This window comes from Leucopleurus acutus (genome assembly GCF_964270905.1).
Source record: "Leucopleurus acutus genome assembly, chromosome: 20".
Lineage (NCBI taxonomy): Eukaryota > Metazoa > Chordata > Mammalia > Artiodactyla > Delphinidae > Leucopleurus > Leucopleurus acutus.
The window spans coordinates 39,186,939-39,200,080 of NC_139162.1; the positions used below are offsets into that span (position 1 = coordinate 39,186,939).

Consider the following 13,142-nt stretch of genomic DNA (forward strand, 5'->3'; position numbering starts at 1 on the left):
TTTTTATACTAAAAAAAATCATACAACCAAGGAACGAATTACTTGACGTTTCAGAGGCTTTCAAGACATCTTTCTTAGGTTGTATAGTTGCACTTATAATAATTTTAATATATTGAGGATTCAGATTGTTAACATGCTTTTTCTGTTTAAAAAATTAGGCTGCAGGTGATATTGTTGACATAAGAGAAGAAATTAAAACTGACTTTGAATTTAAAGGTAAGTAATAAGATTGTTTTATATATAGTTACTTAAATATTTACCATTTGTGTTGATTTTTAAGGAATCTTCTGTATTTGGGATTATATTTATATGATACTTTTTAATTCATAAAATGCAAACATTTGTTCCATTTATCCATTAATGTTTATAATGTCTATAATTTTTATGTAAAATTTTCATATTTAAATATATTTTTAATAGAACACATTAATGGATAACTTTTTGATGAAAAACTTGATTTCTGACCGATCTATTTAAGTGGTGAGTTTACATGGCTTCTTCAAAGTTATTTAATGCTCCATACATCTAAAACTCAGATGTGTATTCTTGGATCTGTTCCTAATTTGATCTTTGACCTTGGTCAAAATCATAATATATCTTTTGCTTATTTTTCTCCTTTTAAAATTGTAGCTTTAGATGTTTTTGGAAGAAAGAGTGAATATAATCTAAGCATATGTTAGCCATTCATTTTATGTTGGCTACAGGGGCCTTCCATACACAGGTTGTTGCCAGGTTCATTTAATAGCTTTCACTTGCCAAGGATTGGGTGTGTGTTTGGGTTTACTTCTATAAAGGCAGTGGTTTTCTAGTGCGCTTTAAAGTGTTATAGTAGTGAAAATTTTTAGAGTATTACAGAAATGGTTTATAATTTGCTACTATAGAAAACTTCTAACATTTATTTTGATTATTAAAGTTTGTATTTTAGTAATTAACTCTGAAGAGAACTTGTTAGTTGAAATAGAGGTGATTTTAGAAGCTATATTCTAGCCATACTATATACTGGCGTGGCATGACAAGTTATAGCTTGTGGCTTTGGAAGGTGAAATAAAGGAGACAGATATTAAAGTTAAAGAGCTGAAAGACAAGTTACGATTTTTGTTTGTGGTGACCATTGAAAGATTTATGTATTTTATAAGTCTGAAGCATAAAACTTGTTAATACTGTTTTATCAATAATAGTTATAGAGAATAGGCTATGAAATGTAATTTTGATATTTTCAGATTTAGAAAACAATTCTGTAAATTTGAATATATGATGGAGGTCATCTGTTAGTACCATATCTCGTAATGGCATTGTAGACTTCTCCCGTTGCCGTCTTTAAAGCTTTAATTTGCTTTATAAAAACATTATTCTTTTCAAGTGAAAAGCTGATAGGTTTGAGTTCAGATTTTATCCATCTCCTGCCTCACATGAGGATTATAAATAAGATAAAGCAATTTAAAAAGTAGAAATATTCATATATAAAATTATAGTAGAATTTTTCAAGGATTAGGCTCCATAGATTTCTCCTAGGGTATTCCTGTCTGGCAGTCCCTTAGAGTTGAAAGTATCCTGTGACAAGGCTTTTATGTGTTACTTTAGTAACTAAATTCTCTTGAGTAAGGATGGAAGATGGGTATTACTTGTGTTGAATTTTACATTATAGCTAGAGTGCATTGTGACCATTTCTGCTTATGCATTTTTGAAGCTTTCAAGCAACTCTTCACAGTCTTTAATATGCTTGTGAATCCTCTGGGGCTCTTGTTAAAATACAAATTCTGATTCAGCAGGTCTGGGGAGGCCCTGAGAGTCTATACTTCTGAAATGTTCTCCAGGGATGCCAGTACTGCTGGTCCTTGGACTACACTCTTAAGTAGCAAGATTCTAAGGAGACATACATCCTTGGAGGTCTACTGTTTGGCTTAAAAATCATGCCCCCCTCTTTCTCCACAACCCCTCACCCCAGGAGAAAATCTTATTAAGTCTAGGTTTGCGCCTTTTAAAAATTGGCTTTTAATAAACAGCCTTTCTTTTTTTTTTTTTTTTTTTAAATAGCAAAACACCGAATTGCTCATAAACCTCACTCCAAACCAAAAACTTCAGGTATTTTTGAAGCAGAATTCTCAAATGATCTAAAATCCAAGGATCTGCTTGCTGATAAGGAGCTGTGGGATCGACTTGAAGAATTAGAGAGACAAGAAGAATTGCTGGGTGAAATTGATATTGATAGGTACCTAATGACAAAGTTCCTTACACACATTTCCTTATAAAATATGTGCTGATTGAAGAAAATACAGAAAAGCATGCTATACTAAAATATCAATAATCCTACCACCCTAAAATAAATATTCTCTAGAATATTTTCTTTTAAGGCCATGTGTTCATGCACATGCCAGTGCATCTGTGTGTACAGAAATACACAAAATCAATATTCCTATTTTTTATTATAAGGTTTCAGCCCTATTTTGTATAATAAAGTAAGGTATACCAGATACTTCACTTTAAATAATTATGGATGCTTTATATATTATATTTTAAATGAGTTGTTTTTATACTGTAGTCAAGATAATGCTGTATGTGTGAATGACTTGTTAAAAAAAAATATGTGCATTCAGTTTAAGTTTGTTGCTGTAAAATATCCTTGCTTTCCTTTGCAAACTTTTCTGCTTATTGAGCAGGTAATTTGTAATCTGGTCAAGTAGTTATAGATATGAAAAACTTTACCAAATTGCCATTTGAAATACATATTAGCACTCACTCAGAATTATCAGAGTGCTCAATGAAAACTGTTACTATAGAATTTCCTATATTATTTTGCTTAAATGATATGCACAATTAGTTACTGTGAAAAATAAGACATGAAACACAAAGGATATTTTTTTCACTACCATATTTCACCTATACTTAGGTCTTTTTGATTAACTGATACTGTTTAATTTTTGTAAATCAGTTTTTAATCTTATGATTTTCTTGGTCACGATTCTTTTTCTACTTTTGCATGATGTTATTTCAGTTTGTTGCATTTTGGGTTTTGTTATTTTTATAAGGTCCTCAAATCCTTTGTAGAATGAAGCAAGCATGAGAAGTATATGTGTATAAATCATGCACATATGTAGAAATCTTTTATTTTTTAAAATTACAATAATACAGGCTTATAAAATATTTTGATTATAGAAAGAGAAAGAAATACGTTATAGTTCTGTGGTTGTAGTTTCTGGTCTTTAAATAAAGATAACATATTCTCTATGATTTCTTACAAATTTATGATTGTATTTGTATGGTATTTTATTGTATATGGCCAATATCCTCCTTGCAAAGATAAAAAAAAATCTACTGTATTCTACTTTTGTTTGAATAACTACAACATATAGAATTAGCATAGAAACTATTATTTATTAATTCATTTCAAAACATTTTATTAGCCTAGAAATCTAGGTTAAAAATACCTTATGCAAAACCTTAGTTTTTACCCTTTGAACTTAAGTGCAAATTAGAATATGTAAAATTCTAGTGTGTTTGTTTGATCTTGTTAATTTTCTTTTTCTAGTAAGCCTGATACTTTGATTGCAAATGGAGAAGATACGTCCTCTGAAGAGGAAAAGGAAGATCAGAACATAAATGTGAATATGATGAATCAAGTAATGGACTCTCTCACTCCCAGCAATTGTTATCAGAATGTTACAAATTCAGAACTGTTCAATGGTCAAGTGAATAGTCAATGGAACTGTTCAATTAATGGTTCAAATTCTTATCACAATAATGAAGATGAAGAAGAAGATGATGATGATGGTGGTGATAATGAAAATGACCATGATACCTTAGGGGCTGAAGATAATTCTATACCAACAATATATTTTTCTCATACTGTCGAACCTAAGAGGGTTTGTATACTTTTAACTTTACTAATTTTTCATATAATTTGAATATTAGAGATCATCTGCGGTATTCTTTAAAAGATCAGTATTAACAGGGATTAATATTGTTGATAGTGCCAAACAAGAAAGCCATCTTTTACCTCTTGCTCTGACCAATTTATCTAAAAAGAAAAAGGAAAATAAAAGTCTAGATAGTTAGCTGGTATTGGTCTGTTGTTCTCTTAAGCCACAATAGAATTTGAAATTTGGGGGTCTGGAAGGAGATCAGTTTGAGTGACAACTACTGTAACTCTACCTGTCCTTCATTCAGAAAGCTTTCTTAAGAATTCTAGAGTTAATTTGGGCATTTTGGTGTATTTAAGATGAAAGTGACTTGCATTAGTTAAATTTTTAATTATATCAGGTTGTTTCTATGTGGGCATAAAATGAATAGGAGCATCATGAGCAAAAAGGAAAGATTTAGAAGGAAGTAAAAATTAGTTCCATTTCTCACAAATTAAATATAAACATCTCTGGGTGGTAATCATGATTTTAGAATTTTGATATTTTAGAGCTGGAGGTTACTACAGAGAGGTCTTCTAATACAGGTTTTTAAGTTTTCTTAGTATCAAAAGACTTCTTGTTCCCTCCATACTTATTGTAGAATACCCAGTTTTAAAATCCCAGATCAAAGCAGGTTGGATCTCACTGAAGGAAGGACCTTAAACTCATTCCCTTGTTCTCTTGGCCTCATAATACTGCTTTAAGGAGCTACTGGGAATTTCATCTTTCTAATTTGTCTTTCTCAAGGAAACTTAGGGCCTAGAAGACCATAGAGCTAGTTAGTAATAAAACAGGGACTCCTTTTTCTCAGTTTGGTGCTTTTTTGTTTTTTTTTTACCACAACAGGGAACCCTTGCAGGGTTTGCCTGTATCAGAGGTAAGGGTCTGTGGTAGCAGTCTTAAAGGCCTGAGATTATTATTTAATCAAACGTGTTTAAGACATATTTGCTATTTCTTAGGTCAAGATTTCCCTGCTCTAATGTGAAGTGAAATACTTATATGGTGTTTTAAAATATATATTCTAATACTTCAAACTAAAAGGAGCATCTTGGAATTCTTTGGAAAAAATTGACCTATTAGCCAGGAAAAAAGTTTGTTTTGTGATTCTCTTTTCAGGCTTTAAATTAGTTTTCATTTAGATAAAACAGGAAGAATAAATAATATTTGCAGGAATGTTATGGGGAATAGCAGTCATTAATATGGAAAGATGGTGTAAATGCCGAGTAGGGATAGAAGAATAATGTATTAATCCTGAAGAGGGTTGATTTTTATTTTCTGGTCCTTAAATTTTTAAAAATTAGAGGTATTTTAAAAATTCTAAATAGTTAAGCATTATCCAATATTGTTTTTATGACTTAAGTTTTATATTCTTACTGAATATTTGTTTTGGTTAATTGTGCTGTTTGTTTTGAAATGCATGATTTAAGCCAAAAACTTATATCAAAGTAATGGGTGATGTGAAAGCTTATAATAATCTAGCATTTAGTTTGTATGTATTTTGCTTTCTGTATGATAATAAAGTCACTGATGACTAGAATTGGTCACTTAAGGTATAATTTAATACTGTAGAAGTATAAGAATTTGTTAGCCTTAGCTGATAATGCACATCATTTATGTCAAAAAATGTAAACTGCCTCTATTACTATTATTTCTTTAATTGTAGAGTTTATTGGTTTTAGTTTTGGCCTTGATTTCTCAAAAGGATCATAATTTTTTGCTATGAAATTTTTAGGTACGAATAAATACTGGAAAAAATACCACTTTAAAATTCAGTGAAAAGAAAGAAGAAGCCAAACGTAAGCGAAAGAACAGCTCTGGCAGTGGTCATTCTCCCCAAGAGCTGCCTATGATCAGGACTCCTGCTGACATTTACAGGTGAGTGGTATTCACAGATAGCAGAACAGCCTGCTCTTCCCTTCTCATTTTTTGCAGCTGAGTGTATACAGGAAAAGGTTGCTTGTAACACAGAAGGCTCTCACTGAAAAGTGAGGTATTCTGATAGAGTTAGCTCAGTGTTTTAAAGGCTCTCACAGGAGCTGCTGAGCCCCCACCACAGCTTTTCAGTTCAAAGCAATTGGAAGGTTGCTTGGTTTTTTGCTTTTGCCCCTCTTTGCCAGTGCTTTTAAAACATTCCCAATCTAGTAAAAAAATGTTGTATGTTAACTTTAGAATGAAAGTTTGTGTTTCTAGTATGCTGGGGCAGCACTTTTCCTATCACAGCTATGACAGTGCTTGGCACGTGCTTTACCTTTCCACAGAGTTGAAGTTAAGTATGCTATTCCAATTTTTTGTTGTATTGTTGAGAAAGCTGTCATTTGAAAATACCTACTGTTTTCATGACGCTTATTGGTAAAATAGTGAAAATCGCTAAGTGACTTCTGAGCAGGTCTAAAATATATGTAGAATTTTGGCAAATCACGCTGTTGTCACCCAGAACATGTGTATAAATAAACGACTGTATTTTATTAGGCCAAACAATAATAAAAGTAATGTAAATATGTCATTCGAGGCTACAAAACTATTGTGATGGTGAAAATTTTGGATATAAGTTTGAATAAAACATTTCAGATTGATTTCTAGAAAAGATTTTTTAAAATCCTTGTAAATTTATTCTCAGTTTTATGAGTTAACTAAAGAGTATATTTTTTTGATATTATAGAGTCTTTGTTGATATTGTGAATGGAGAATATGTCCCTCGTAAGTCCATCCTGAAGTCTCGCAGTAGAGAGAACAGTGTTTGCAGTGATACCAGTGAAAGCAGTGCTGCTGACTTTGATGATAGACGGGGAGTCTTGAGGAGCATTAGCTGTGAAGAGGCCACTTGTAGTGATGCTAATGAGAGCATTTTGGACGAGGAACAACAAGAAAATCATCAAAAGAAACTTTTTCCTTTATCAGTAACACCTGAGGTATGTGTGTATCTTTAACTCTTTATTTTATATAGTATCTTTGACCAATTTTTGTGAGTTAAAAAGGTGGTGGTGGTAGCTCCATTTCAAAGGGGTATGCAATTCATTTTCCCCATTTTGGAGTTGAAAGATTTTTTAAAAATTGTAGCTGCTGTATCTTCCAGGTATGGTCTGGAAATCATTAATCTTATTGTTCTTAAATTATTTTATATAATTATTTATTGAAGTTAATCGACAGAGTAATGGCATTGTTTATCTTGTAGCTTCTTTAGTTCATACATATATTTAGTCTCAAAAGTCATAGATCATAATCAGTTAATTCTAGGCTTGTACTTTTTTTTTTTTTTTCGGTACACGGGCCTCTCACTGTTGTGGCCTCTCCCGTTGCGGAGCACAGGCTCCGGACGCACAGGCTCAGCGGCCATGGCTCACGGGCCCAGCCGCTCCGCGGCATGTGGGATCTTCCCAGACCGGAGCACGAACCCGTGTCCCCTGCATCGGCAGGCAGACTCTCAACCACTGCGCCACCAGGGAAGCCCAGTACTTTTTTGATAATTAATAACTTATAAAAAAATTAATAGTCACTAGCAAGCACAATATAGGTATTATAATAAAGTAGTTCAAAATGAAAGTATTACCATTCTTGAAGTTCTATTTCTGTGAAATAGGAATTTTAAAGTATCTTAATTAGCATATGTATTTCATTTTTGGCTAGAATTTTTTTTTTTTTTTTTTTGGCTGCACCACACAGCCTGTGGAATCTTAGTTACCCAACCAGGGTTCAAACCCGTGCCCCATGCAGTGGAAGCATGGAGTCATAACCACTGGACTGCCAGGGAAGTCCCATGTCTAGAAAATTATTTAGCAGCTTATTTTAAATAAATTCCACTAGATCAGACTTATAGTCATTTTATGCTAGTTCAAGTAGCAGATTGTACTTTTCTCTTTTAAATGCTTTGGTTGAGTTAAAGAAAAAATATATACATGACAGATAATTATCTATAGTCCTTCTGTGTTTTGGCTCGTGCCAGTGAAATTTTTAACTCTTCGGAATTGTGGAACCATTTTACAATCTAGTGAGAGCTGGAGAGCCTCTCCTCAGAAAAATGAGTGCACACACATATACTGTTACCAACCATGTTGCATATAGTTTTGTGTGTGGAGAAAGGAGGGGTATTGGGAGATACCAAAATGGAAATGTTATGGTTTCCATTATACCCAGACTTGATATTTTTTTTACTCTTATGTTTGGTGGGTATTTTAGATTTTTAATTTAAGAAGTATTTAGGAAGACTGGGGAACTCATACCATATCAAACTGATATACCCGTTTGAGTATAAGTCAAATACATATAAAAATATATATCTTTATAAATGAATAAACATATGTAGAACTTCTATTGCTTTTGCTAACTAGTCCGTAAGTGGTACTGATTGTACTAAATGGTAACTGGGGATGGGAGGGGTCATTGGTAATTAGGAGCAGTATGTATGATTAGAATATTCTCCTTCCCTTCTCCCAATATAATGATTTCAGTTGACCTGGAGAGTATCTTAACTTATTTAATAGTCTTCCCTACTGTGAGAAAAACAGGTGGTAGACTTTTGCTGTTTTTAAGTATCTGAAAATTAGGTTTTTGTAAGGACTTAATATATTGTGGTATAGCTAGAGCTCAAGTCTGGAACTTATTTTCATTTCATCGTATTTAATAGCTTTGCATTTTGTATTGAACTGTTACAGTTAGCACCTAGATGCTATACATTTTTTAACATCAAAATAAATAGTTCATGGGATTATGGCAAGTACTTTGAAAGATATCTTTTTTGATATCTTTAAATGTTAAAATATTCTCTTTTTCAAAAGCATTTTTAGTATAATAAGAAGGCTCTGTGCTCATTGTGATAAAATAGAGTTTTTAGAAAAGTAAACTTTGAATTTCTTTTAAGAGTTGGACTCCACCCAAGGTCTCAAAGTACTGTGGGAGGGTCAGGGCATTTTTGGTTTTTGTTTCTTTGGTGGGGCAAGTTGGTGGAGGTTGGCTTTTTAAACTATTCAGGTGATACATTGTCATTTTGTACACTTGGTAGACAAAGTCAAGCTAAATATACATGAAGGTTTACATGTCAAATTTTAATTTGTACGTAAAGAGTCTTTAGAAGAAGAAAATGAGGGGGTTTCAAATACTAGAAATCTTGGGGGAAAAAATCATAACTTCTTGATTTTGATAGATCTGTACATAAAAAGACATAGAAAGGCATATCTTTGTTTTTATTTCCATCAATTTGTATACATTACGTACGTACATTGCATACAGTTGACCAAAATTAAGTCCAGCAAACATCTGGTTGAAATTAAAGAATGATTTTTTGTGGTGCCTTGATTTCTCTCATTGAATTAATTGTATGAAAATTTGAGACTGATACTTATTTCCACTAGCACCAGCACTTTCAATTTTCAGTTTCCACTGATCTCAAATAAAAATGAGGCAAGATGCAATAAAATACTCAAATAATTGCATGAATGAACACCACCCAAGAGATGTCACTGCTGCTGAAACTAAGCTCTTGGCTCACAGGCAGCATGGCCACCATAGGATAGCTCATTCATCAGCTGATGTTTGACACCCTAATAGAATTCTTAATTTTAATACATTATTTTTCACAGCATGGTCTGGATATAAATGGAGTGTATGAAAGTTGAGGACCTTTTATTTACCCATTTTTTAAAAATCCCATGTGAACATGTTTTTTACATTTTTGTTTTCTTGCATGTGTACTATTAAAAAATCTACTTATATTTGGTGGTGTAATTAAGATATATTTTAATGGTACTTGATTTCTATGAGCAATTTGTATTTTGATGTTATAGTTCTGTCTATCAAAAAAATCTTATGAATTTACTTTTAATGAAAAGAAATGTCTAATTGGCAAGTACAGGATAAATATTTTGTGGGCACCTTATTTGTATTTTATTATCATAATCTCACTTTTGTCTTCCAGGCTTTTTCTGGAACTGTAATAGAAAAAGAATTTTTGTCACCTTCCTTAACACCACACCCAGCCATGGCTCATCCTGTGCTACCCACCATTCCAGAACGAAAAGAAGTTCTGTCAGAAGTATCAGAAGGAACTACAAAGAGGGTTTCAAAGTTCAAAGCTGCCAGATTGCAGCAGAAAAACTAGGGCCTGCCTAGCAAATGGGAGTTTACATCCTAAAACCTAGTTTTGCAATTGTTTAGAATAAATATAGCAAAATATGTTACATGTAATTTGAAATAAGCCATCCTGAGTTAATTTGACAGCAAGTTCTCTTACTGTTATCAATGGTGTTAAAAAGAAATCAAAGTAAATATTTAAATACTTTAATATTCAGCTTGTTTCGTTAATTCTCTGAATACTGTCAGCACTCTTGTTTAAGTTTGCCTTATGAAGTAGTGGCAGCATTTTGAATTATTTTTCAAAGAATACTGTTCATATGCATTGTTTTTGTGTTTTGAACTAAATACTGGCAGTTTTGTACCAGCTGTGATATTGTGCATACCATATGGACCATTTTAAAGAAACTTTTAAAATTTCAAGTAGATTCAACAATTATATTACTTGCTTTAGCATTTTAAAGGCACTTTAAAAAAATCTACTTCTTGTAGGTTTTGCAGCTAGGTGGCTATTTAAAAAATCTCTCCCTCTTTGACTGTCATTCTGTAATCTCTAAGACAGAAAGCTGCATGTACCCAAGGGAAAGTTTCTTTGATTGGAATAATGGTATTTTGTAAATTTTTTTTAAGTAAAAATTTTATGAAACTTGGTCTCTAAAATGTTGTGAACTTTATGATTCAGAATCAAATGTAGAAAAGTCTTTGATTCATATATATGTTACATGCACCACACGATGGATCCTTGAATTCTTATAATTCCATAGGCAGTTCTTCCCTAGTGTGTGCAGTTTTAACTGGCATTATATTTTGGGAGAGAAGGAAAGGTTGTCTAGATGATAAAAATAAATAAGTAAATAGATAAATAAATAAATAAAATTTTAAAATAAGAAATTGTATGTTTTAATCTCCCAGACATTTTCGTTCTTAACGGTTACTTTCCTAGTAGTAAATGATTGAAAAACATATTTACTTTTGGTAGAACTCCGTAAAATAAAGAGAAATTTATCCTAACATTGAAAATTACACTGCAAGTGTTAATCATTAGCTTGATGCATGCTAAAATGTAGCTTTTAAAAAGCATTCTGCATTAGTACTAAAATAAGCCATCAAGGCCAGTCCACCCTCCTCTGTTCATGGCTAAATATTTAAAGGTTATTTATAGCTTCTTTAATGAATTCTTGCTTAAACAAAGTGAAATTATGTCCTAGAAAAGTAGAACCTATCTGTAACTAGAACAGCACAACTGTAAAAGTTTTATGAATATGTATTTTAATAATAAGGGGGTGAGCCTGAATCCCCACAAGTTAATGGATAATTCAGATCAGAACAGAGGACTGATTTTAAAAGATTGCCTAAAAATGTAGAAGATTTGTTCTTTAGCAAATTTTTATCAACTGTGCATGTATTTTTAGTTAAAAACTTTTTCTCCCAGCCAATCCCCCACAAAAAAGAAAACAACCAAGAGTACAATCACATACACATAAAGGAGCCCCCAACTCCAACTGCTTGTCAAGTGAGCCTTTCTGTGTTAGATTTTCCCCCAGAAACAAACTTCACTGTGGGATTATTCTGGTGTTCTTTACAGACATATAATTTCAAGAGTATTGTCATTAAATAATTTCTCATGTTCTTCAACTTCATCTTGAGCCTGTTGTTGTTTATGTAGTTTATGTTTCTTCTTGCAAATAAGATGTTCCCTCATGGAACAAGATGGTAGTAGGAACAAAGAAGTATTAGATTTTCTGCTGAAGACCAAATGAAGTAGTGTTGCCCCACTTCATAGCTTCAGTCTTAAAACAAAGTTTCAAATTGTAACTTAACCTTATAGCTTTATTTTTCATATTAAATTCAGTATTCAACATGATAAAATGAAGTTGGTCTTAAGTGTTCTCTTTTAAATTGTAAACAGAACAGACTGAATTTCTTTTAACTTTGAACTAATTTTAGACCTACAGAAAAATTGCAAAAAATAGAGTTCCCATATATCCCCTCATCCAGCTTCTCCTAAAATTATAACATCTTGTATGAACATAACACAATTATTAAAACCAGGAAATTCACTTTGGTGCAATGCTATTAACTAATCTATAGATCTTATTTGAATTTCACCAACTTTCTACTAGGCGTTCTTTTCTGTTCCAAGATCCTATATAGGATCCTACTTTGCATTTATTTGTTATTGCTCCTTAGTCTTCTCCAATCACTGGCAGTTCTTCAGTTTTTCCTTATCTTTCATGACTTTGGTATTTTTGAAGAGTACTGGTCAGGTATTTTGTATGATGTTCCTCAATTTGGGTTTGTCCAGTACACTCACATGATTAGAATGAGGTTTTGCATTTTTGGCAAGACTACCACAGAAATAGATAATATCAAGAGGTTCAGATCAGAGATGCGTTCTAGTGAGTCATTTCAGGAGGTCCTTAATTTCGCGACCTGCATCACTTTAACCTTGATCACTTGGTTAAGGGGATGTCTGCCAGGTTTCTCCACTGTAAAGTTACTGTCTTTTTCTTTGTAGTTAATTAAATATCTTGGAGGAGATACTTTGCAATTTACAGATTTCTTTTTCTCCTCAAGCCTCCTCCTTTTTGCATTCATTTGTGGATCTTGTCTGCAACAGTTATTACTGTGGTATTTGCCTAATAGTGATTTTCTGTTTTGCCCTTTCTTTCTACATTTATTTCTTGGACTCTTTTGTAATGAAAATCTGTGTCATTACCCTCCCACCACCCCTGCCCCCTGTTTATTAATTTGTATCTGTACGGACTTGGATATTCTGTGGGTCAAAATCCAATTATCATTATTTTGTTTATTCAAATTGTTCTACCTTTGACGTTTAGGAACTCCTTTGAGTTGGCTCCTGAATTCTTTCAACAAGTCTTCGTCTTTTTTGAACACTTTCTTTCTGACACCATAAAATGTTATAGGTGTATCTTATATTTTTCCCGCTCCAGGCTTGGAACCAGTAACCACTTCTCCAAGGAGCCCTTGATCCTTTAAATGGAGAATGGTGTTTAAAAACCAACATCTTCTCATGTAGGTGTGTGTATTGCCATTTTGGTGTCATTGCTTCTAGGCCCTTTTAGTAGGTAGGGCTAGGAAATTATGTATACTAACTGATGCACATATCTATGTATATTTGTTTGCTTATGTACATTAAAAAATGGAAGTGTATACTGATAC

General features: G+C 32.6%; 1 protein-coding gene across 2 annotated transcripts in view; it reads left to right on the top strand.

The window, feature by feature from the left end:
- URI1 (URI1 prefoldin like chaperone) overlaps positions 1-12,180 on the top strand; it is a 67,527-nt gene extending 55,347 nt beyond the window's left edge. For both annotated transcript variants that reach the window (XM_082862072.1, XM_082862073.1), the window contains 6 exons: positions 159-216; positions 2,035-2,209; positions 3,527-3,860; positions 5,629-5,771; positions 6,556-6,805; positions 9,805-12,180. In XM_082862072.1, coding sequence (XP_082718198.1) covers positions 159-216; positions 2,035-2,209; positions 3,527-3,860; positions 5,629-5,771; positions 6,556-6,805; positions 9,805-9,987 — 1,143 coding nt within the window. In that variant the 3' untranslated portion in view covers positions 9,988-12,180. The remainder of the gene's footprint in view (positions 1-158; positions 217-2,034; positions 2,210-3,526; positions 3,861-5,628; positions 5,772-6,555; positions 6,806-9,804) is intronic.
- Positions 12,181-13,142: the final 962 nt, after the last annotated feature.